Below are 24,128 nucleotides of genomic sequence, written 5' to 3'. Positions count from 1 at the left end.
GCGTGCCATGCTTGTTCTGTTTCCAAAAATAAAAGAAAAGTTTGAACAAAAGTAACTTGGCTAAATTAGTGACAAATCAAGTAGAATTAAGTGGTGGTATGCATGCTTGATTGTTTAGTCAGATCACTAAAATTAGAGTGTCGAATTATCATTTTTTATGTAGAAAGTAAAAATTGTCTATGGATCTTGATGAATAAATGTCTTTGGCCATGAAAAAGAAAGAAAAAGAAAAAGAAAAAGCCACGGAAAAAGGCAACCAAAAAGCAAAAAAATTGAGAAAATAAGCTAGGTACCAATGGTTTGAACTTCTGAGACAAATGCCTGTGGTGTTTATGTATTAAGGATATGCTTGGATGAATAGGTTCTGAGGAGTGTTTCAACACTTGGTAACTTGGGTTAACTAACCCGGGATTATCAACCAAAAGTCCATTATCAAGAGCAACCTAAATACAAAACATTTAGTCACACAAAGAGGTGCTGGGCACCAATGTCTCAAGAAGAAATGTGAACTAAAATGCCTAAAGTGGATATGTGTAGTGCACTGATAAGAAAAAGAAAATGCCAAAGGCTTGTGCAACACATGACACTAAGCAAACAAGGAGCAAAAGAAGCTCTAAGAAAAAGAAAAGAAAAACAAAGAAGAGAAAAGTGCCAAAGACATAAGAATAACAAGAGGCCATAGCAATTTTTGATGGATGCAACGAAAAAGTGATAATCCTACCTGATAAGTATGAAAAAGTGATGCTGCAACTTTCTGCATAAAACCCTTCTGATGAACTTCAAATGCTTGCTAATATAGCCAATGTAATTGCTTTCTGTTTCATACTTTCTTCTCAAATAACTCAGGATTTGCTTAGGGACAAGCAAGTATTAAGTTTGGTGTTGTGATGCCAAGGCATCATAGGCTAGTTTCACTAGCATTTTTCTGTTAGTTTTAGTTGTTTTATGCATTTTCTTGAGCTTAAAGTAACCAAAAATGGTTAAATGAAGAACAAAGTAATGAACCATCCAAACAATATGATTTTGATGCAAATTCCATGAGTTTTAGCTATATTACTTAAATGCTATGAATGAAAGATTTCTCATGAAATTTTGCAAGACTTTGATGCAATTGTTTGGATGATTTCAGGGAAGAAGAGGCTAAGCAAGGAAGCAACAAAATCAATAAAGGAAGCTTGAACATCACATGTGGAGTTTAAGTTCCAGTTTAAGCCTAAACTGGAGCTTAAACGCCAAAATCATGAAGGATAAGAAATGCTGGGATTGAAGTTTAACCTCCAGTTTGACCTCAAACTGGAGGTTAAACGCCAGAATGAAAAGTCTCACCAAAGAAGCATTCCACGTTTAACCTCCAGTTTGACCTCAAACTGGAGGTTAAACGCCAGAATGACAATGCCACTCAGGAAGGAGTTCCACGTTTAACCTCCAGTTTGACCTCAAACTGGAGGTTAAACGTGTTCGACACCTCCAGGGCTACCATTCTAAGCTTCCACGTTTAACCTCCAGTTTGACCTCAAACTGGAGGTTAAACGTGTTCGACCTCCAGGGCTGCCCTTCCTTTATCCACGTTTAAGCTTCAGTTTAACCTTAAACTGAAGCTTAAACGTGTTATATGGAACAGCTTGACCATGCCTTCTTCAAACATAAATAACTTGAGCTACAAAACTCCAAATGAGGTGATTCAAAATGCATTGGAAAGAAGACATCTAGAGCTTTCCAAGCATATATGGCATGCATGGTGGATACTAAAAATTGAGGGAGAAAACAGCCCCGTAATGTGCATAGAAGAGCATAGTACCAACATGCAATCAGGCCAGCTGACCTCTTCACCTTCCATGGAGTATAACTCGAGTTGTAGAGATCCAATTGAGGTGCTTCCAGTTGCGTTAGAAAGCTGACATCCATAGCTTTCCAACGAGGTATAATAGTCTATATTTGGCATCAAATTGGCAAGGTTGACAAGAGAACAAAGTGACGACTCAAGAAAGGGGGTGCAACATTTGAGTGTAGTTTAATGGATCATTATCCTTTTTGGATCAATTATGTCACTCAGCCCTTCAAGCAAGCAAGGCCCATCAACAACACCAAATCAAGGCCACAAGAATCATCTAGAATAGTTTATTTTCATTTGATTGTAATTTGCTTTGAATTTCATTTTCATTTTGTAATTTAGGGAGCCTATTTAAAGGCTTTAGTTTCTGCATTTAGAGAGGGGGGGATTGAAGGGGAATCCAACCCCTGATGGGGACTTTTACTTTCACTTTTAGCTAGTTTTCCTTTTCTTTGTAATTGAATTCAGAGCTATGATTCACTAAACCCCCTTTCATTGGGTTAGGGAGCTCTATTGTAATTCAATGAATCAATAATAGTTTAGCTTCTTCTTCAATCTTTTCTCTTGAATTTTGTTAGAAAGCTTCTCGATCTAATTCCATTGAGTAGTTGTCTTGGGAAAGAAACTACTCATACTTGGAATCCTTCGGAGCCTTGGGAAAGGAATGGAGGATTCATGCTAGAGAAGCTTTCTCACAGTGGATTGGATTGGGGTTTGGATGGATATTGTGACATGTAATCCTACCAAATTGTGGTTCATGAAATTGTGTGGTATAATCAGTGATCAAGCATCATCTCTTCTTATGAACATTTAAACCAAGGGATTGGGAATTTGTTTGTTTTTAGAGAGCATTGGTGAGCCAAGGAATTGGGATCCAATCATATAAGATTGCCAAGCAAAATTCAATGAATGCATTGGTTGAGGAAGAGATATACATGTTTTGATTCGGAGATTTCAATATCTCCTAAACCCAATGAATTCCCCATTTCTGATTTCCACTTTCTCTTTACATTCAGCAATTCAATTCTTGCAATCACCCCCATTCCCTTTTAATTTCAGCAATTTACATTCTGCTCTTTAATTCATGCAATTTAAGATTCAGCCATTTAATTTTCTTGTCATTTACTTTTCCCGCCAATTTTACATTCCGCAATTCTCATCTCAATTCTTGATTCCGCTCAACTAGAACACACTTCTAATCCGAATTGCTCAATCAACCAATCCTTGTGGGATTCGACCTCACTCTATTGTGAGTTTTTACTTGACGACGATAACCGGTGCACTTGCCGGAAGGAATTTTGCCGATCGTGCAATTTCCTAAATCGTAGCATAACTAGTTTATGCGCATCAAAGGATCCCCTAGAGTGGTCCTCTACAACAAAGACACCAACCCTCAAGCTCAAAGGGAAGAGCTCGAACTACTTCCGGAAGTCCAAGAAAGAGTCCAGATTAGAGAGAAAGCGCTAAAGCGTCGAATGGATTTAAGGTATAATCGGAAGGTAATCCAGCGAAGCTTTGCCACAAATGACCTCATCTAAATCCGAAATGATATCGGAGCAGGTCGATCAGGAGATGGAAAGCTAGCAGCGAATTGAAATGGGCCATACCAAGTTACAGAAGTACTAGGGAAGTGTTACTATAAGGTGGCCGACCTCCAAGGGCGAGAACAACCAAGGTCATGGCATGCCTGTAACCTAAGAAGGTACTATAGATAGAAAAAGATGTCAGGCCAAGGTGCACTCTTTTTCCTAAAAAGGTTTTTTCATGAGGCGCCACGCCGAGATCTAAAAAACTTTCCGACCTAGAAGGGTAAGCACTCACATGTACACACTTTTCGATTCCCCAAAATGTTTCCTACCAAGACGCATTAATTTACACTCATAAAATTCAAAATTCATCGCCCGATTAAGAGAGGTCATCAAGGTGAAGCGATAGAAGCTCAAGTTAATGCAAGGATTTATAAAAAGTAACCCAGAAAAAGTAACCTGACGAGGTCTAACTAGAAATGGGATTACTAAAAATAACTTAAAAAGGCCCGACAGAGAAGTCAGACCAATGAAAGGATCATTGAAAGGGGACAAAAAAATCTCACAAAGGCCAAAGAAAGGATAAAAAAGCAGGGCCCGAAGTGCTTAGCTAAAAAGGTACAAAGCCCTGAAGGGAATGTTACTTAAAGCAAGAGCACGATCTCAAGACGGAGCTAGAAAGTCATCCCAACAAACTACAAAGAAAAGGTTCTATGTAAGAACACTACCTAAAAAAGTTGTTGGGAACTGGCTAAAAAAGCCCGGACAATGAAACCATAAAGATCGACGTCAATAAAGCGCGATCTAAGAAACAACAGGTCGTATTGCCTTGAGAAAGGCAACGAACCAAGGAGTCCCAAGGTATAGAGGAAACCACAAAGGACCACGTCATCATACAAAAGCCAAAAATGTTGAAAAACCTAAGGCCAAAGTGCTTAGCCAAAAGGGTATAAGTCCTAAAAAAGGGGCGTTACCTAAAAGGCAAACAAAGTCAATTAGGCACAAATCAAAACATTAAAGTTGCTAGGAAGCAACCAATTGTCAAAGAGTTATCCATAGGAGACTTACAAAAACCAACAAGTTCAGCAAGTCCACTGGTCGGACTCTACTAATACATAATCAAAACAAAGAACCATCATAATAAGGAAAAAATAGGGGATCTAAGTTTGCCCTAGTAGCAACATCTTGAGAGGGAGGTGGCTTAGTTGAGATCGGGGTGGCATTGACAACTCCATCTGGCCCATTCAAAATCTCCAGGTCTGGCTCGGGCTCAGGAGGGACCACCTCGGCAGAAGGAGCTGCAGTAGTAGAAGCTGAGGAAGCCTTAGGTGGTGGCACAAGAGGAGGACCCTCATCATCATCGTTAGGGGCAAGCACAATCTTACCGTCCTCCACCACATTGTCCATGCTAAATAAAGAGAGGTCAACCGCGGGAGCAAGAACCCAAACCTAGGCCTTCAGATTTTCATAAATATCGGTCATACTGCCCACCATATGTCCCTGAAGCTCGGCATAATCATCCTGGGTAGATTGAAGCCTGATGAATCCATATTTGATGATCATTTTTGGTTAGATTGAATGGATTTTCATCATATAAACTTGCACTTATTCCCTTGAATAGCGTGCTTTTGAACTTTCCTCCCAAATTGCTCTTGATTAAGAAAATGTGCTCCGTTGTGCCTAATTTAATCTACTTTATTCCATCTGCCTTCCATTCGATGCCTTGATGTTGTTGGTGAGTGATTTCAGGTGTATAAGGTAGGAATGGGTTAGAGAAAATGGAAGAAGAGCATGCAAAGTGGAAGAGAGAAGAAGAATCAAAGGAGATGAGCTCAGAGACGTGTGCGTGCGCACAGCTACCTGTGTGTACGCACAGCTACCCAATCAGAGCACGTGGATTGCTTCGAGCGTGTCACGCGTCCAACCAAGCATCACCTAGTGTGCGTACGCACGGGACTGGATTTCTCGCAAGGTGTCCGCACGCATCTGTGGACACACAAGTGTCCGCACATGACTTCATTAAAATGGCACATGACTCGTGATTTGGGGGCTTTGGAGGCCCATTTCTAAAGTCTTCTAGCTCATATTGGAGGGGGAATGAGAGACATAATATAGCATATGATTAGTATAGTTTTAGGAGTTGTAGTAGGAAGCTTGACTTTGTTTCTCTCTAAGTTTTTCATCATCTCTATTAGGGTTTATATTAGCGTTTTACATTCAAGTGCCATTTCCATTTTTTATCTTGGATTTTGCTAGCTTTCATTGTAAGTATTCTCTTGTTATTACTCTTTATAGTTACATTGTCATTACCCTTTCTTCTAATTCATGTTATAGTTCAATTTTGCTTCTCTCTTGCACTTTTAATTACTTGTTGATGAATTTGATGTTTGATGTTTGTTTCATGCTTTCGTGTGTTATTCTTGTTGATTGAAATCAATTGTTGCTTTTAGTTTCAAGCCTTTTCTCATTTTCTCCATGTTTAATGTTTTTGCCCACCATGTATTTGACAAAATGTCAAACATGGTTTTAGGCTAAATTTTTTGTTCTTGGCTAGGGTAAAGTGAGCAATTGGGTTTCTAGAGTTGGAATGTCCGACATTTAGTTTCACTTCATGGATTGTTAATTGTTCTTGTTCCCACGAACGCTAATTAGCAAACAATTTAGGATTTGTGGGTTGGGAATACTTATGCTCATTTAACTTACCTTTCAATGTGAGGGTTGATCAAGTGAGATTAGTCCATCATAATTGTCATAGTTGTGGTTCCAACAAGAAAAGGACCCTTAGCTTACTCCAAGCCAAGACTCTTTTTGATGCTTTTAATCTTTCATACATTTCCATGTTGATCTCTTTTATACTTTACTTGTTTATATTACATAGTCGGTTCTTTAATTTCTTCATTAGTTCAATCATTACAATTTTTCATGTTCTTTTATTGCTTTATATGTTCATTTCTTCATTGACAATCCCTTGATCGCTACAACTGGATTTGCACACTCATTGTTCTAAAGTACTCTCGATTTTGAATTAGTTTTGAATTGTGACACATCTTGTGAATTTCCAATTTGATCGGCGGCCAACTTGTCGGGGTAGGACTATACTTACAACGCTAATTCCGTTTTGGATAATCGAGTTCCTAATCCCATATGCGAATTGGTCGTCGCTTATCAAATTTTGGTGCCGTTGCTGGGGAGTTCACTTTAAGTGCAATGAGTGCTACAACTTTGGTTGTTGAAAATACGTGAATAGTGTAAATATTTGATTTTTCGTTTGCTACTTAGCACTAATTGTAGATACTACTTTTCTCTTTAGAAAGTTTTAGTTGTCGTTGATTGTCAAGTGGTTCTTGTTTACTTGCACATTTTTGTTTTGCTTTTCATAATTGCATGGCTTTCATTGCCTTCTCAGTTGAATGACACGGTCGCTTCCAGACCCGAGCTTGGCCACTTTTGATCTGGAAATCGAAAGAACTTTAACTCATATAAGGCAAGCTCGTCGTCGGCTAGCTTTTGTGGATAGTGAATTGGAACCCCTTAGGAACCCTCCCATTCACTATCACCACCCATCCATGACTATCAATCTACAATCAACGAGGAGAATCTATATTCATCTGTGGGGAGTACTGAACTCTCTTTGAGTGACTCAGGTGACACCGTCATGGCGGATCCACCTCGAAGAATCACCTTGAAGGAGGCCGGAGCTCCTGATCTTGACTTGCAATCGCTTCAAATTCTGTATCCGGTTTTAGACCTAAATTTTGAGCTCAAGTCCGGCACGATAAACTTGCTTCCCAAATACAATGGACTGTCGGGGGAGGATCCTCTGAAGCATCTAAAGGATTTCCAAGTTGCATGTGCAACTGCGAGAAGACATGGGGCGGATGAAGCCGCAGTGTTGGTCTTCGCTTTCCCTTTCTCTTTGGAGGGAAAAGCGAAGGAGTGGTTTTATACTCAACCGGGTGAAGTTAGATCCAATCGGGACTTGTTGCATAAAGAATTTTTGGAAAAGTTCTACCCTCCTCAGAAAACAGACAAGTTACGAAGAGAGATCTTTTGTATTATGCAACGAGATGGGGAGACTTTGTATGAATACTGGGAGAGATTTAAGAAGTTACTAGAGGCTTGCCCTCACCATAGGATTGATGAGTTGGTTCTTATCCGTTATTTCTATCAAGGAATGCATCACCAAGACAAGCTTTTCCTAGATGCCGCGAGTGGAGGTTCATTGACCAAAAACAAGACCGCTGCAGAAGCATGGGAAGTTATCTCAGACTTGGAAGACCCCACTCAACACTCAAGGGCAAGGAGTCCACAACCGAAAGCTTTGAGTGATGTTTCTCCCTCCGGAGATGCTACTTTGACCAAGACCCTCGGTGAAATGACAATCTTGTTGCGACAAATCACCCAAGGGCAATAAATTCCTCAAGCTTTGATAAATGCTCCACCTCAACCTCCACAGATTGAAGTAAAGGATATGTGGTGTTTGTGCTTGTAACACTCATTACAACGATGAGTGCCTTCAACTCCAAGTGGACACTACATTGGAGGTAGCCAACCCTTATCCGGAAAGACCAAATTACAACCAAGGATCCTACCCATATGGAGGCAATCAAAACCAAGGATGGAAGGATAATTTAAATCAAAGGTGGAATCAAGCTCCTCAAGCTCAACCCAACCAAAACACTCAAGTCTACTATCATCAATATCCCCAAGGTCAACCACAATACCAATAACCCCCACAATCTCAACCTCAAGCGAAATACCAACACCCCCATAGTAGGCCTAGCCCTCCTCAAGTTAACCAATCCTTCCCATCCAATCAACCTCACATGAATGACACAATTCACACCTTCATGCAAGAGCAACGGGAGTTCCATAAGAAACAAGAGACATATATGGCTACGATAGCCGACGCCCTTTCCCATTTAACTCTCCCTCCTCAAACCGCACAAAACACCCAACAAGCTTCAACCTCAAGTAGTTTACCCTCCTAACCCTAAGGGTAGCATCAATGCCATTACCTTTAGGAGCGGCACTAAACTGGACAAGATTGTTGCTATACCTACAAAGTTGAGTGAGGAGACAAATAATGAAGAAGTAGGAGATGAAGTGGAGGTGACGAGGGATGAAAATGAAAGTATTGACAAAAGTGAGGAAGAACCACCCAAGGTCAAAGAGCCAAAGAGAAAGTCCTTGCTTGAAGAGCCTTTGCCCATTCCATTCCTAACCTTAGCCAAGAAGGCCAAGAAACAAGAAGAACTTGACCCCAATATGGTGGAAGTTTTTAAGAAGGTCGAAGTCACCGTCCCCCTCTTCCAAGCAATTCAACAAGTGCCCAAGTATGCCAAGTACCTTAAGGATGTTTGCACTCAAAAAGACAAGCTTAGCAACCTCAATACAAAGCCAGTAGATGATTCTATCTCTTTTTTACTTCATGAAAAATACAATGATCCCGGCCCATGTTTGGTCACTTGCTTAATTGGAGGGATGAAATTCATGGACTGTATGTATGATCTGGGGGCGTGCGTAAGCATTATGCCACTCCCCATTTATGAAAGATTGAATTTATCACCACTAAAGAGGTTCGGGGCGAGGATTGTGCTAGCCGATAAAAGTATTGTGTCAGTTGTTGGGATTGCAGAGAATGTGCTAGTTAATATTCAAGGATTGCTCTTTCCAGTTGATTTTCACATTTTGGAGACCCCTCCCATAGACTCTAACAAGCCATCGTCCATACTCCTTGGAAGGCCATTCTTAAAGACGGCACGTTTCAAGCTAGATGCACATTCGGGAGTCTATTCTTTTGAGTTTGATGGCAAGTTAGTCAAGTTCACTTTGGAGGAGTTCAACAAACCCGTGCTTGAAGCCTATTCTATTTTTGGGTGCGACATCGTTGAAGATCATGTGATTGAGGATGGGAAGGAGCAAGAAAAAGAGGATGTTGCCAAGAAGTCAAATCCAAAGGATCACACTCAACCCAAGAATGCCAAGGAGTTGAAGATTTTCCTCCTTGGTGAAGTTTCCAAGTGACAAATGAAGCCATGCAAGTCCAACTTAGGACTCTAAACCAAAGTGCTCGGTGAGAGACACCGCACCATGGTAACTTTGTTCCAATTTTATTTCTTGTTTATAGCCTTTTAAATTATTTGCTTTCTTGTGATATAATGGTTAGTTTAGGTTTGGTTTGATGATTTTGAGTTGAATAAGTTAAATTACTTGTGGACCATGAAATTGTGCTTGTTTGAATGATTTGGGGTTGGTATGTTGATATGCTAAGGGTAGGAACCTTAGTTTTGAAGAGAAAAGAATTTTCTGAAACAGGGCATCTGTGCGTCCGCACTAACCTATGCGTACGCACAAAACTGTGTCTTTCGCCACCTGTGCGGCCGCACGGAACTGTGGGTCCACACACATCTTGACATGCCCTCTAGTCGCAGTGCCAGCACAGCTTGTGCGTGCGCGCTGCCCAGTTTTCTTTGATCTGTGCGAGCGCACGGCTGTGTGCGTACGCACACGTTCCCTTTCTGCTTCATCTGTGCGGCCGCACAGATGTGTGCACCCGCACACCAATTGTAGACCCCTCTGGTGGGAGGGAGAGAACGGCTTGTGCGCGGGAACAACCTCCCCCATTTTTGGCCCCTGTGCGTGCGCACAAGACGCGTTCTGGGTATTAACAGTGCAACCTGCCCTGTTGAGAGGCAGCTCTCTTTTCTTCTTTTCTTTCTTCACTGCTCTCTCTCTTCTCTGCTCAGCTCCGCCGGTCCCTGCCGCCGGCCACCGCTGCCGTCAGCCCACCGCCGGCGATCCCTCTCTCTCTTCCTATTTCTCTTACTCCTATTATATTTTCTTTCTTTCTTTCCCTTCTCTTTTCTCTATTCACCACCGGTGAGTTCTCTCTTCTAGTGCTTCTTTATCTAGCAAACCCAAATGCCGTGATTTTACAGTGGCTATAACAAGTTCTACTATTCCTCCCTAGTTCTTGTCTTTTCAACCTCTATATCTCAGGTTCTTGTTTTTTCTTTCTTTTATGTTAATATTTTTGCACTTACTTTCATTTCTTTTATGTTGCTTAGATTTCATTAGTTGCTTTCTTTATTGTCTCTTTCAACTTCAAAGTGTTGTTGCTTGATTGTTAGGTTGGTTATGAACATATTTGAGCTTAATTGTGATGAACTTGCACATTGCATACCACATGTTCGATAAAATGCCTCAATGAACATTTTGTTTGATTCATATGACTTGGTGATGCCAAGGCATCATAGGCTAGTTTCACTAGCATTTTTCTGTTAGTTTTAGTTGTTTTATGCATTTTCTTGAGCTTAAAGTAACCAAAAATGGTTAAATGAAGAACAAAGTAATGAACCATCCAAACAATATGATTTTGATGCAAATTCCATGAGTTTTAGTTATATTACTTAAATGCTATGAATGAAAGATTTCTCATGAAATTTTGCAAGACTTTGATGCAATTGTTTGGATGATTTCAGGGAAGAAGAGGCTAAGCAAGGAAGCAACAAAATCAATAAAGGAAGCTTGAATATCACATGTGGAGTTTAAGTTCCAGTTTAAGCCTAAACTGGAGCTTAAACGCCAAAATCATGAAGGATAAGAAATGCTGGGATTGAAGTTTAACCTCCAGTTTGACCTCAAACTGGAGGTTAAACGCCAGAATGAAAAGCCTCACTTAAGGAGCATTCCACGTTTAACCTCCAGTTTGACCTCAAACTGGAGGTTAAACGCCAGAATGAGTATGCCACCCAGGGAGGAGTTCCACGTTTAACCTCCAGTTTGACCTCAAACTGGAGGTTAAACGCCAGAACCAGGAAGAGTACCAGGGAGCCATTCCACATTTAAGCTCCAGTTTGACTCAAACTGGAGCTTAAACGTGTTCGATAGCTTTCCTACTCCAGGGTTGCTCTCTCCATCTCCACGTTTAACCTCCAGTTTGACCCCAAACTGGAGGTTAAACGTGTTCGACACCTCCAGGGCCACCATTCTAAGCTTCCACGTTTAACCTCCAGTTTGACCTCAAACTGGAGGTTAAACGTGTTCGACCTCCAGTATGCCTCCACCCTTTTCCACGTTTAACCTCCAGTTTGACCTCAAACTGGAGGTTAAACGTGTTCGACCTCCAGGGCTGCCCTTCCTATCTCCACGTTTAAGCTTCAGTTTAACCTTAAACTGAAGCTTAAACGTGTTCGACTACATGACTCTCCAGGGCTACCTTCTTCCATTTCCACGTTTAAGCTTCAGTTTAACCTTAACTGAAGCTTAAACGTGCTTCTACAAAAGGCCTCACTGGAAGTGTCTGGCGTTTAAGTTGCAGTTTAAGCTTAAACTACAACTTAAACGCCACTCTTGAAAAAGGTTTCTGGGCCAAAAATATTGTGATTTAAGTTAGTCTTTGAGCACAATTATTAACTTAAACTTACTTTGGTATGAAACCCAATTGAATATCATGGTTTATGGGATTGGGCCTGAAGGATTGATGAGTTTGAAATCTCAATTTATTGAGACATGTGTCATTATTTGATTATCACTAAGTTGGCTCAATAAATGTTACAGGATTTGGATCAACAACCTCATCAAGATTATGGATCATAAACCCAAGGCAAAAGGAAAGCAAGGAGAGGCCTCAAAGCCCAAGAAGCACAACAGAAGCTCAATATAGAAAGTGTATAAATAGGATAGAAGTTAAGTTAGAGGGGGACTTTGACTTTCACTTTTAGCTAGTTTTCCTTTTCTTTGTAATTGAATTCAGAGCTATGACTCACTAAACCCCCTTTCATTGGGTTAGGGAGCTCTATTGTAATTCAATGAATGCATTGGTTGAGGAAGAGATATACATGTTTTGATTCGGAGATTTCAATATCTCCTAAACCCAATGAATTCCCCATTTCTGATTTCCACTTTCTCTTTACATTCTGCAATTCAATTCTTGCAATCATCCCCATTCCCTTTTAATTTCAGCAATTTACATTCTGCTCTTTAATTCATGCAATTTAAGATTCAGCCATTTAATTTTCTTGTCATTTACTTTTCCCGCCAATTTTACATTCCGCAATTCTCATCTCAAATCTTGATTCTGCTCAACTAGAACACACTTCTAATCCGAATTGCTCACTCAACCAATCCTTGTGGGATTCGACCTCACTCTATTGTGAGTTTTTACTTGACGACGATAACCGGTGCACTTGCCGGAAGGAATTTTGCCGATCGTGCAATTTCCTAAATCGTAGCATAACACGTTTATGCGCATCAAGTTTATGGCGCCGTTGCCGGGGATTGGTTTTCGATTGACAATTCTCAAATTGGAAGCTAACTAGATTGAGCAATTTTCTCTTGCTTTGTTAATTCTGTTCTAGATACTTGTTGAATTTTAATTTCTGCACTTGGTTACATGCTTTCCTTCTTTATGCCTTTAAATTCATGCAACTAACTCACTGACTCACTAACTGTTTGAATTAATTCCTCAATTGAGCTAACCATACTCTTCCATTAACCAAGAGTATTTCACTTGTTTGTGTTTGAGCTGTGTTCTTGTATGACAGGTAGGAGAGGAGAGACATCAACTCCTCCATATACCGAACCAGAGAGGACCCTTCATAGACTTAGAAGGGAAGCAAGAGGGAAGAGAGTAGTGGGAGAAGAGGAATCTGAAGGAGAATCTGAGGACAATTTTGAGGAAGCTTTAGATCTCAACATGGATAGAGAAGTTCACAACCATGAGAGAGCTGATGGAAACGATGCCATCCCTGAGAGGAGGGTTCTTAGTTCATACATAAACCCAACCTCTGGGAATTGTGGTAGTAGCATCCAGAAACCACCCATTCAGGCCAACAATTTTGAGCTCAAGCCACAGCTAATATCACTTGTGGAAAATCATTGTTCCTTTGGAGGAAGTGCTAATGAAGACCCAAACCAACATCTCACAAAATTCCTGAGAATTTGTGACACTGTGAAGTCCAATGGAGTCCAGGAAGATGCCTATAAACTGCTTTTGTTCCCATTTTCACTTAGGGACAAAGCAGCTAAGTGGCTGGAATCATTCCCAAGGGGGAGTCTAACAACATGGGATGAGGTGGAAAGCAAGTTTCTGGCACGTTTCTACCCTCCACAAAAGGTCAATAGGCTTCGATCTGAGGTTCAGACTTTTAGACAACAAGATGGTGAAACTCTCTACGAGGCATGGGAGAGATTCAAGGACTTGACAAGGAAATGCCCACCAAACATGTTCCATGATTGGGTGCAACTGCACATCTTCTATGATGGGCTCTCTTATGAATCAAGGAAGGCTGTAGACCATTCATCAGGAGGTTCATTGAACAGGAAAAAGACTGTGGAAGAAGCCATTGAAGTGATCGAGACAGTGGCTGAGAATGAGTACTACTATGCATCAGAAAGGCACAACACTAAGGGAGTCATGGAGCTGAACCAGGTTGATACAATTCTAGCCCAAAACAAGGTGTTTGCCAAGCAACTAGCAGAGCTTACCAGGCAATTAGAAACAAAGCAAGTGGCTGCAATACACACACAAGATCAAGAGGAAGTAGGCATTGAAGGAGGTGATTGGGATGAGGCTAACTATGTGGGAAACCAACAAAGGCAATCATATGATCCACATTCCAACACTTACAACCCAGGCTGGAGAAACCACCCAAACTTTAGGTGGGGAAACCAACAAACCCAACCACAAAACCACAAACCTTACAACCACCACCAACATAACAATTCCACATACCAAAACTCCAACCAAAGATCATACCAAGCCACACAAAACACTTACCCCCAATCATCATATCATGGCCAGAATAATCAACATACCCAACCTAATCCGAACCAACAATTTCAAGATCAATTAAACCGGATAGAAGGAATTATGGCAACCATGAGCCAAGACATAATTGAATTGAAGAGCTTCAGGGATGATGTGAGAACTACCTTAAGAAACCATGGTGAAAAACTCAAAAGGATGGAATCTCAAGTAGGAGAGCTATCTCAACAGGCACCCAAATCAACTGCAGTGTTCCCTAGTGACACAGAAAAGAATCCTAAAGGGGAACAAAAGAGAGTAAGATGGGAAGAATGCAAAGCCATCACCATAATGAAGGAAGTCTCAGAAGAAGAAGGAATCAGGCCCTCAGAGCAGGAACCAGAAATCTTGAAGGAAGGTGTGGAAGAAGTTAAGCAAGAAGGTGGAACTGAGCAAGCCAAGGAACTGCAAAAAGGCATGATGGAAATATACCAACCAAAAGCACCATTTCCTGAGAGGTTAGGAGGAGGTGAAAAAAGGAAAACCTACTCAAGGTTTCTAGAGACATTTAACTCTCTTCATGTCAATAGTCCCTTTCTTGAGATTCTTCATCAAATGCCCACACACATCAAGTATTTAAAGGAATTGTTAAGCAAAAAAAGAGTTTTGAAGGGAGGACAAACAGTAACAATGAACAAAGAATGCAGTGCTCTCATCAAGAAGGACACATTCTCTAAGAAAACGGACCCAGGAAGTTTTCATATCCCTTGCATCATAGGGGAAACAAAAATTGACAGAGGATTCTGTGATCTAGGAGCTAGCATAAATGTGATGCCTCTAACTCTTATGAAGAGGCTACAACTGAATGAGGTGAGATCCACTGATGTAATCATACAACTGGCTGACAAAACTCAGAAGCAAGCTGAAGGGGTAGTTGAAAATGTGATGGTGAAAGTGGGAGATTATTATTTCCCCACAGACTTTGTCATTGTGGACATGGAGGAAAGCTACTTACACCCTATCATTCTGGGCAGACCATTTCTAGCCACTACTAGAGCGCTCATAGATGTAGAACAAGGAGAGCTAATTCTGAGAATACATGATGAACAGCTCATTTTCAAAGTCTTCAAACCTGCATCTGAGCCTGAACCAGAACCTGAAAAGCCTAAAGATGATAGTAGCCATCCGTGTTTGGAGGAAAGTAATCCAGCAGCTGAGACTCTAAAACAGTCATTGGAAGGCAAACAAGAGTTGCAAGAGTTAGAGCCACAAGAGTCAGTGGAAACAGATCAGAAGGATCCTCCTGACATAAAGGTCAATGAAGAAATCCTCAAGAGAAAGGGAAGAGTGATAGGGAGATTGCCAAGAGGATGGAGAAACAAGAAAATTCCCACTGAAGGTTTTTCTCCGGGAGATAACGTGATATCAAGTCATTATCTGCCAATCCCACCTGGCCTCAAAACCATTCCTTCTCAGCTCCCTCAAGTGTTCACAATCAGGAAAGTCCTTTCTATGGAACATTTAGAGGTCATGAATGAATCAAGTGGGGACGTTTTCATAGTGAGAGGAGATGACGTCAAGCACTACAATCCACCCTAACAAGGGACAACCGTCAAGCTAGTGACGTTAAAGAAGCGCTTCATGGGAGGCAACCCATGTTTTTAGTATCCTTAATCTTTAGTGCTTTGCTTTACATCTAATAAAGCATGGTTTCTTATGCATGAACTTGAATCCTCAGGACAACCATTGATTAAGTGCACTAAACCTTGCATGTAAATTACAATTGGTCTCTAAGTTTGGTGTGCCTGATGGCACTCCCAAATCTTACTCAAATTGAATTCCATCTTTCATTCAAGGTGCACAACCAAACATTAAGTTTGGTGTTCTTTTTGAACACAGTTTATGAAAAGCAAGAAGTTCCTCTGGATTTCAAAATTCATGACAAGTATACCATTCACATGTTTTAATACTTTGGTTTCAATTACTTAGGGTAGTAACTTTGTTTAGAATCAAAGAGCCAAGGTGACTATGATTTATTAGAATTATGCACACTCATTAAGGACAACCAATATGGATTTCATGTCATCAGGAGACTTAACCAAACACTAAGTTTGGTGTCCAAATAATAAGTGTGCATACATGTAGAAGTCACGGCTATAAGCTCATAAAGACAAGCATTGATTTACATGTGCAAATACTATTCATGATTCACATGGACCGAAAAATGATAGCAAATTTGTTTGTTTGTGCAGGTACAAAAGAAAAGACAAAAATGGAGGAAAAAGACAAAGGGAGGTACGTGCTTGGTCAAAAAGAAAATTCACAAATCTTTGAAAATAACACATGGGAAATGGAAGTTCTGCAAGAAAAGAAAGCTACATGTACAACCTAATGCACCCAGAATACTTCCAAGAAAATGAAAAGCAAATCGTCCTTATCCATAATTCATATATTTACCATCAAGCCACCCTTCACAAACCACCCTAGCCGTCCATTTTTCACTCATGGGCACTATAAAGAACCACTTGGGGAACGAGTCCCACACCACCAATTCTCCTCCATACACATTTTCCTTCATCATAGCATAACTATCTCTTGCCGAAAACAACCTCACCACACTTCCAACAACACTTCTTGCATCACCTTGTCAACTTTAGCTTGTCACTTACCAAAACTAAAGAATCAATGGCAGCTTCATCTAGCCACAAAAGAAGAAAAGACAAGCAACCAATGGAGGAAAACAGGGAATTCGATGCATGGAGATACAGATCAGTGTTCCATGAGATTCAAGCCGAATGGATGAGACCTAAAACGGTACTAGCTGAGGTCCCCTTTGACCTTGAAAAGGATGAGTTCCCAGGTGTTTGGGAAAAGATCAAAAAGAGGAAGTGGGAGCTCCTAACTAAGCCAATCACTAGAATCAACATCAACTTGGTGAAGGAGTTTTATGCAAATGCAGTAAGGGAGGATCAAACCAAGAACCCCACATACAAAAGCTATGTGAGAGGGGTGGAAGTTGACTTCAGTCCCAAAGCAATCATGAAAACTCTTGGCCTGAAAAACATACATTTCAGCCAAGCAAGTTATGAAGAAAGGATGATAGGAGAACCTGACTATACAACTATTGCTGAAGACCTTTGTGCCATCAGAGCTGAATGGGTGAGAAAAACAAGAGGGGCTCCAAGAGTCTTGAGAAGGGGAGACCTAACACCTGAAGCTAAAGGGTGGTATGCAATAGTTAGGAGATCCATCCTACCCACTGCAAACTCTTCAGAAATAGTCCCTAAAAGAGCCATCTTGCTACATTGCATTATGGTTGGAGGGGAGATCAAAGTTCATAAACTCATTGCTGAACAGATACAAGAGTTTAGTGAGAAAAGTGACCCTGAATCCTGGCTTCACTTCCCTAGCACTATCATTAGACTATGCATCGATGCCCAAGTACCACTTGAGGATGAAAGACCTAATTGGCTATATCCTGGACTGGCCATAACTGCGCACAGAATGACTCTTGGCCCAACTCCTCCAAGACATACAAGAAGAAGAAATGAAGAAGGGCAACAAGTGGAAGCCGAGCAAGAAGCAGAACAAGAAAGACAGGAAGGAGAAGATAGAGAAGAAGAGCAAGAAGAGCAAGCAACTCCTGAAAGAAGACAACGAATTCCCAGAGACCCCATGGATATGAGCAGAATGCAGGAAATCATGGAAGGAATGTCTCAACAATACATGAGGTCTCAGGAGAGACAAGAGGACTTTCATCTAAAAATGATGGATATGCAAAGGAACTTTGAATCAAGATTCTTCGATCTGCAAAGGGAACAAAATTTACACTTACAGGAATCCTTCAGCCACATATGCCAACACCAAGATGCCAATGTCTTGGCAATCAAGGAAGCCACCACTTTACAGAATGCAAGATACTCAGTCCAAGCTGATTACAACATCAGTTCGCAAATCAAGCTTAACTACATAGGGGAACATCTACACAAGATGGACCCAGCATTCCCAGCTTATGATGAGTATTTCAAAGGGAGGAAAGAAGGAGAAATAAACAAGGCAATGATCCTTGAAAAAGGAGTGGAAGAAACGATGAAAAAGGCTGGATTCTGGAAAAAGCTCATAAGAAAAGACAAAGGAAGCGCAAGTGGTCAAAAAGAGGCAGGAAGCAAGAAGAAGCAGGATCCCAAGAATTAAGAAGAACCAAGCAATAAATAAGAGGTGGTCTCGTTCCTTAATAATCAAATGATAATTGGTGAATTGTCTTTATGAACGTGTTTTCATCATAAGTCATTTAAGTGTTATGTGGAGTTTTTTTTTTTATGAGTCGTTTTTTTTTAGTATGTGTGTTTGTTAATTGCTTTGAATAAAGTGAATGCCTAGATGTTTGGATATAACTTCACCTTCTTAAACAAGTGCGTGCCATGCTTGTTCTGTTTCCAAAAATAAAAGAAAAAGTTTGAACAAAAGTAACTTGGCTAAATTAGTGACAAATCAAGTAGAATTAAGTGGTGGTATGCATGCTTGATTGTTTAGTCAGATCACTAAAATTAGAGTGTAGAATTATTATTTTTTATGTAGAAAGTGAACATTGTCTATGGATCTTGATGAATAAATGTCTTTGGCCATGAAAAAGAAAGAAAAAGAAAAAGAAAAAGCCACGGAAAAAGGCAACCAAAAAGCAAAAAAAAAAAAATTGAGAAAATAAGCTAGGTACCAATGGTTTGAACTTCTGAGACAAATGCCTGTGGTGTTTATGTATTAAGGATATGCTTGGATGAATAGGTTCTGAGGAGTGTTTCAACACTTGGTAACTTGGGTTAACTAACCCGGGATTATCAACCAAAAGTCCATTATCAAGAGCAACCTAAATACAAAACATTTAGTCACACAAAGAGGTGCTGGGCACCAATGTCTCAAGAAGAAATGTGAACTAAAATGCCTAAAGTGGATATGTGTAGTGCACTGATAAGAAAAAGAAAAATGCCAAAGGCTTGTGCAACACATGACACTAAGCAAACAAGGAGCAAAAGAAGCTCTAAGAAAAAGAAAAGAAAAACAAAGAAGAGAAAAGTGCCAAAGACATAAGAATAACAAGAGGCCATAGCAATTTTTGATGGATGCAATGAAAAAGTGATAATCCTACCTGATAAGTATGAAAAAGTGATGCTGCAACTTTCTGCATAAAACCCTTCTGATGAACTTCAAATGCTTGCTAATATAGCCAATGTAATTGCTTTCTGTTTCATACTTTCTTCTCAAATAACTCAGGACTTGCTTAGGGACAAGCAAGTATTAAGTTTGGTGTTGTGATGCCAAGGCATCATAGGCTAGTTTCACTAGCATTTTTCTGTTAGTTTTAGTTGTTTTATGCATTTTCTTGAGCTTAAAGTAACCAAAAATGGTTAAATGAAGAACAAAGTAATGAACCATCCAAACAATATGATTTTGATGCAAATTCCATGAGTTTTAGTTATATTACTTAAATGCTATGAATGAAAGATTTCTCATGAAATTTTGCAAGACTTTGATGCAATTGTTTGGATGATTTCAGGGAAGAAGAGGCTAAGCAAGGAAGCAACAAAATCAATAAAGGAAGCTTGAATATCACATGTGGAGTTTAAGTTCCAGTTTAAGCCTAAACTGGAGCTTAAACGCCAAAATCATGAAGGATAAGAAATGCTGGGATTGAAGTTTAACCTCCAGTTTGACCTCAAACTGGAGGTTAAACGCCAGAATGAAAAGCCTCACTTAAGGAGCATTCCACGTTTAACCTCCAGTTTGACCTCAAACTGGAGGTTAAACGCCAGAATGAGTATGCCACCCAGGGAGGAGTTCCACGTTTAACCTCCAGTTTGACCTCAAACTGGAGGTTAAACGCCAGAACCAGGAAGAGTACCAGGGAGCCATTCCACGTTTAAGCTCCAGTTTGACTCAAACTGGAGCTTAAACGTGTTCGATAGCTTTCCTACTCCAGGGTTGCTCTCTCCATCTCCACGTTTAACCTCCAGTTTGACCCCAAACTGGAGGTTAAACGTGTTCGACACCTCCAGGGCCACCATTCTAAGCTTCCACGTTTAACCTCCAGTTTGACCTCAAACTGGAGGTTAAACGTGTTCGACCTCCAGTATGCCTCCACCCTTTTCCACGTTTAACCTCCAGTTTGACCTCAAACTGGAGGTTAAACGTGTTCGACCTCCAGGGCTGCCCTTCCTATCTCCACGTTTAAGCTTCAGTTTAACCTTAAACTGAAGCTTAAACGTGTTCGACTACATGACTCTCCAGGGCTACCTTCTTCCATTTCCACGTTTAAGCTTCAGTTTAACCTTAACTGAAGCTTAAACGTGCTTCTACAAAAGGCCTCACTGGAAGTGTCTGGCGTTTAAGTTGCAGTTTAAGCTTAAACTACAACTTAAACGCCACTCTTGAAAAAGGTTTCTGGGCCAAAAATATTGTGATTTAAGTTAGTCTTTGAGCACAATTATTAACTTAAACTTACTTTGGTATGAAACCCAATTGAATATCATGGTTTATGGGATTGGGCCTGAAGGATTGATGAGTTTGAAATCTCAATTTATTGAGACATGTGTCATTATTTGATTATCACTAAGTTGGCTCAATAAATGTTACAGGATTTGGATCAACAACCTCATCAAGATTATGGATCATAAACCCAAGGCAAAAGGAAAGCAAGGAGAGGCCTCAAAGCCCAAGAAGCACAACAGAAGCTCAATATAGAAAGTGTATAAATAGGATAGAAGTTAAGTTAGAGGGGGACTTTGACTTTCACTTTTAGCTAGTTTTCCTTTTCTTTGTAATTGAATTCAGAGCTATGACTCACTAAACCCCCTTTCATTGGGTTAGGGAGCTCTATTGTAATTCAATGAATGCATTGGTTGAGGAAGAGATATACATGTTTTGATTCGGAGATTTCAATATCTCCTAAACCCAATGAATTCCCCATTTCTGATTTCCACTTTCTCTTTACATTCTGCAATTCAATTCTTGCAATCATCCCCATTCCCTTTTAATTTCAGCAATTTACATTCTGCTCTTTAATTCATGCAATTTAAGATTCAGCCATTTAATTTTCTTGTCATTTACTTTTCCCGCCAATTTTACATTCCGCAATTCTCATCTCAAATCTTGATTCCGCTCAACTAGAACACACTTCTAATCCGAATTGCTCACTCAACCAATCCTTGTGGGATTCGACCTCACTCTATTGTGAGTTTTTACTTGACGACGATAACCGGTGCACTTGCCGGAAGGAATTTTGCCGATCGTGCAATTTCCTAAATCGTAGCATAACACGTTTATGCGCATCACTTGGCCATCATATGTGTTCAATTTATCTCTTGTAAGGCATATTGGATGAATAGTGCAACTTCTATTATGACTTTTGATGGTAGAAAATTGAAATCACTAATGCATTTCCTTATTTGTTGATGTCAAATTTTGGTTGTAAATGCATTGTGTTGGTGCAATCTAAGTTTCATTGTTCATCTTGGAATTTAAATCGAGTAGCCACTTCACAAATGTTTAACTTTTAATGATGTCTTGATCAAATATCTTTTGACTTCCAATTAAGAACATTGTATGTGTGATTACCACTTTTTGAAGATGAACAATTGACAATCCCTTTTTGGTGCTTGCTTGAAGTTGTTTGCATTTCTCTGTTCTATATTTGCAACTTGAGCACTAAATCGTGAATCTTTGAGCTGTGAATTGCCTTAAGGGTGTGATTGCCATGATATCTAGCCGGTGTGTGTGTTCCAACCGCACGCAATATTGAAATATACACACCATGTTTTTTGTAAATCACACTACTTCTATAAGCTCTTTTAACAATTGTTAGTGTTTCCTCATTGATTTTCCTTTATTGTTGCCCTACGATCTCGAAGTTCTTTTCTTTATATTTTCAGGATAAGGAAGAAGGGTAAGACACCGGTTACTTCGCCGGTTGAGCAAGCTACCACTCGCCCTCCTGATATTTGGTGGCATCGCCAGGGTCATAGACCAGATACCTTGGTTAACCAAAGAGCCGACTGTCAATACAAGGCTATTAAGAAGCGTACAATCCATTGGGAGCGGCTGCTGAAGGTTCCAAGCCAATACAAGGCGACTATCCACCAAAGGATCGCCTAGCTTCATTAGGAATTTCTCGAGCGAGAACCCATTGAAGTCAATGAAACTATGGTGCGGGAATTTTATGCGAACTACCAAGCTTGGGAAACGAAGTCAGTCTTCCTCCAGGAAAGATGTTGGATACATCCAATCAAGCTCTAGAAGCTATCCTGAACATCCCCCACATTCCACATGAGAAAGATGGATACTATAAGATAAAAGTGGATGTCTTCGAAGGAAGAGTATCTCTGACCCCCATTCTTGAGAGAATTGGCCGTCCTGGTGCATCTTGGGAGTATAGCAAAGGGAGGAATTCTGTTCCCACTAGTATTGAATACTCTGATTTGAATGCTGAAGCACGTATATGGCATTAGGTTGTGGCAGACTACATCATCCCGAGCACCCACACTACCCATGTGAGATTTAGGACTGATTTGCTACTTTGGGCTATCATGTAAGGGAAGCATATAGCCATTTTGCCTTTATTACGCAAATCGATTTGGAAATTCATTGAGAAGAAGAATATCAACATTCCATTTTTGTCGATGGTGATGTGTTTAGCAAACGCAGCGGGGTAGAGAGGCGACCAACGGACATTATGTTCCAGATTCCTAGAGGCAACAAGTTCATTCCGAGAGGTGATTTGGAAAAATCAATAATCACAACCCCCTCCAGGAGGAAGACACCCATAGTACCACCATCAAATCTACAAACTTCATCAACTGCTTTACCATTTCTCTGACCTCTTCTGGATCTATTCCGAGATATTTTGTATGATATCCACCACATGGAGCATTTGGAGCACAAACATTTTGAGTGGATAGCAGCTAAGATGGAAGGGAGAGACCCCGGCCTGATTCCTAGAGCTTCATCCAAGCTAGCTGGGGAAGAGCATGATGCAGTTGACCATCCCACTCCTGAGTTCACCAGCTGAAGGTGGCCCCTCTTCATCCTCCCAGATCATGAGCATGCACGGAGGACCGTGCACAAATTAAGTGTGGAGAAGGATCGATGACTTCAAGGGGGGTAAAAATTTCTCTCTTAAAGACACTTTGTAATGTTTCTTGTAGTACTTTTTCTTCATTTTGAGTAGTTTTATTTCTATTGTATCTTGTTTGGTTTGCTATAAATATTTTTTTATCATTTAAGGATATTTAGTAGTTAATATTTGCATGTTGTATGATAGAACGAATAAGTTGGTGAAACACTAAGGAATTTCCATGAAACCTTTTTCTAAGGGCATACCATTGATTGAATTGAAGAAAAATTGTGTTTACCAACTTGCTTGGAGTATTTTGTTTGTAGAACATGGAAAAGAGCTAGAACAACATACCTTGTGAGATTTGAGCTTTAATAGATGGTTGCAATTTTCAGCCATAATGTTGTTCTTGTGTGTGATTATACTCTTTTTTTTATTGTGATCATTGATTTGTACGATTCTTTATGTCCTGTATTTGTGTTTGGATGCATTTAGCATGATTGAGGCCATCTTTAATGATAAACTCACTAACTTATATGGCCAACCCTTGCATTCACCTTTGTAAACCCCTTTGATCCTATGAATCCCCTTTTGCTCTTATGATAGAACATTACTCCCCTTAAGCGGAAAACCATTGATGTCCCTAAACTACTCTTTGATTAGCTTGGGTGGATTAGTGTGTAAATTCTAAGTGTGGAAAAATTTTGGGAAGCATTGGTGATAAAGGAATGAACTCTTTGTGAAAAATCTTTTGGACAATGAGGTAATGCTCATGCATTTCATTAATTAAAACATACGCATTCATAGTAAAAAAAAATTTGTGCATAACAAAGTATGAATAAAAAGAGTAAATAAAGGATGCATATGCCATGTTTGAAAAGAAAATGCATGAGTGAAGTGAGATAAAAAAAAGAGAAA

At 40.1% G+C, this 24,128-nt stretch overlaps 1 protein-coding gene and 2 non-coding genes across 3 annotated transcripts; 1 reads left to right on the top strand and 2 right to left on the bottom strand.

Moving 5' to 3' along the window:
• Positions 1 to 7,012: 7,012 nt before the first annotated feature.
• Positions 7,013 to 22,252, top strand: LOC148561544 (uncharacterized). The gene is made up of 3 exons (XM_088490768.1): positions 7,013 to 7,764; positions 8,382 to 9,380; positions 22,030 to 22,252. Exons 1-3 carry the CDS (start codon positions 7,013 to 7,015, stop codon positions 22,250 to 22,252), a joined length of 1,974 nt encoding a protein of 657 aa, XP_088346894.1.
• Positions 7,388 to 7,494, bottom strand: LOC148561546 (small nucleolar RNA R71). Its single transcript, XR_015887239.1, has one exon. It is a non-coding gene; the product is annotated as a small nucleolar RNA R71 (small nucleolar RNA).
• On the bottom strand, positions 13,484 to 13,587 carry LOC148561545 (small nucleolar RNA R71). The gene has a single exon (XR_015886489.1). It is a non-coding gene; the product is annotated as a small nucleolar RNA R71 (small nucleolar RNA).
• Positions 22,253 to 24,128: the final 1,876 nt, after the last annotated feature.

Source organism: Arachis ipaensis, chromosome B6, assembly GCF_059453495.1.
Source record: "Arachis ipaensis isolate K30076 ecotype BB chromosome B6, ASM5945349v1, whole genome shotgun sequence".
NCBI lineage: Eukaryota > Viridiplantae > Streptophyta > Magnoliopsida > Fabales > Fabaceae > Arachis > Arachis ipaensis.
This window is presented reverse-complemented; position numbering and strand designations above follow the sequence as displayed.

Excerpts from the sequence above, each read along its gene's own strand:
- LOC148561544 (XM_088490768.1), top strand. The coding sequence starts at position 7,013 with ATGGCGGATCCACCTCGAAGAATCACCTTGAAGGAGGCCGGAGCTCCT. Across the intron at positions 7,765-8,381 it reads TTGCGACAAATCACCCAAGG|GAGCGGCACTAAACTGGACA; the intron begins GCAATAAATTCC and ends CATTACCTTTAG. Across the intron at positions 9,381-22,029 it reads CTCCTTGGTGAAGTTTCCAA|GATAAGGAAGAAGGGTAAGA; the intron begins GTGACAAATGAA and ends TTATATTTTCAG.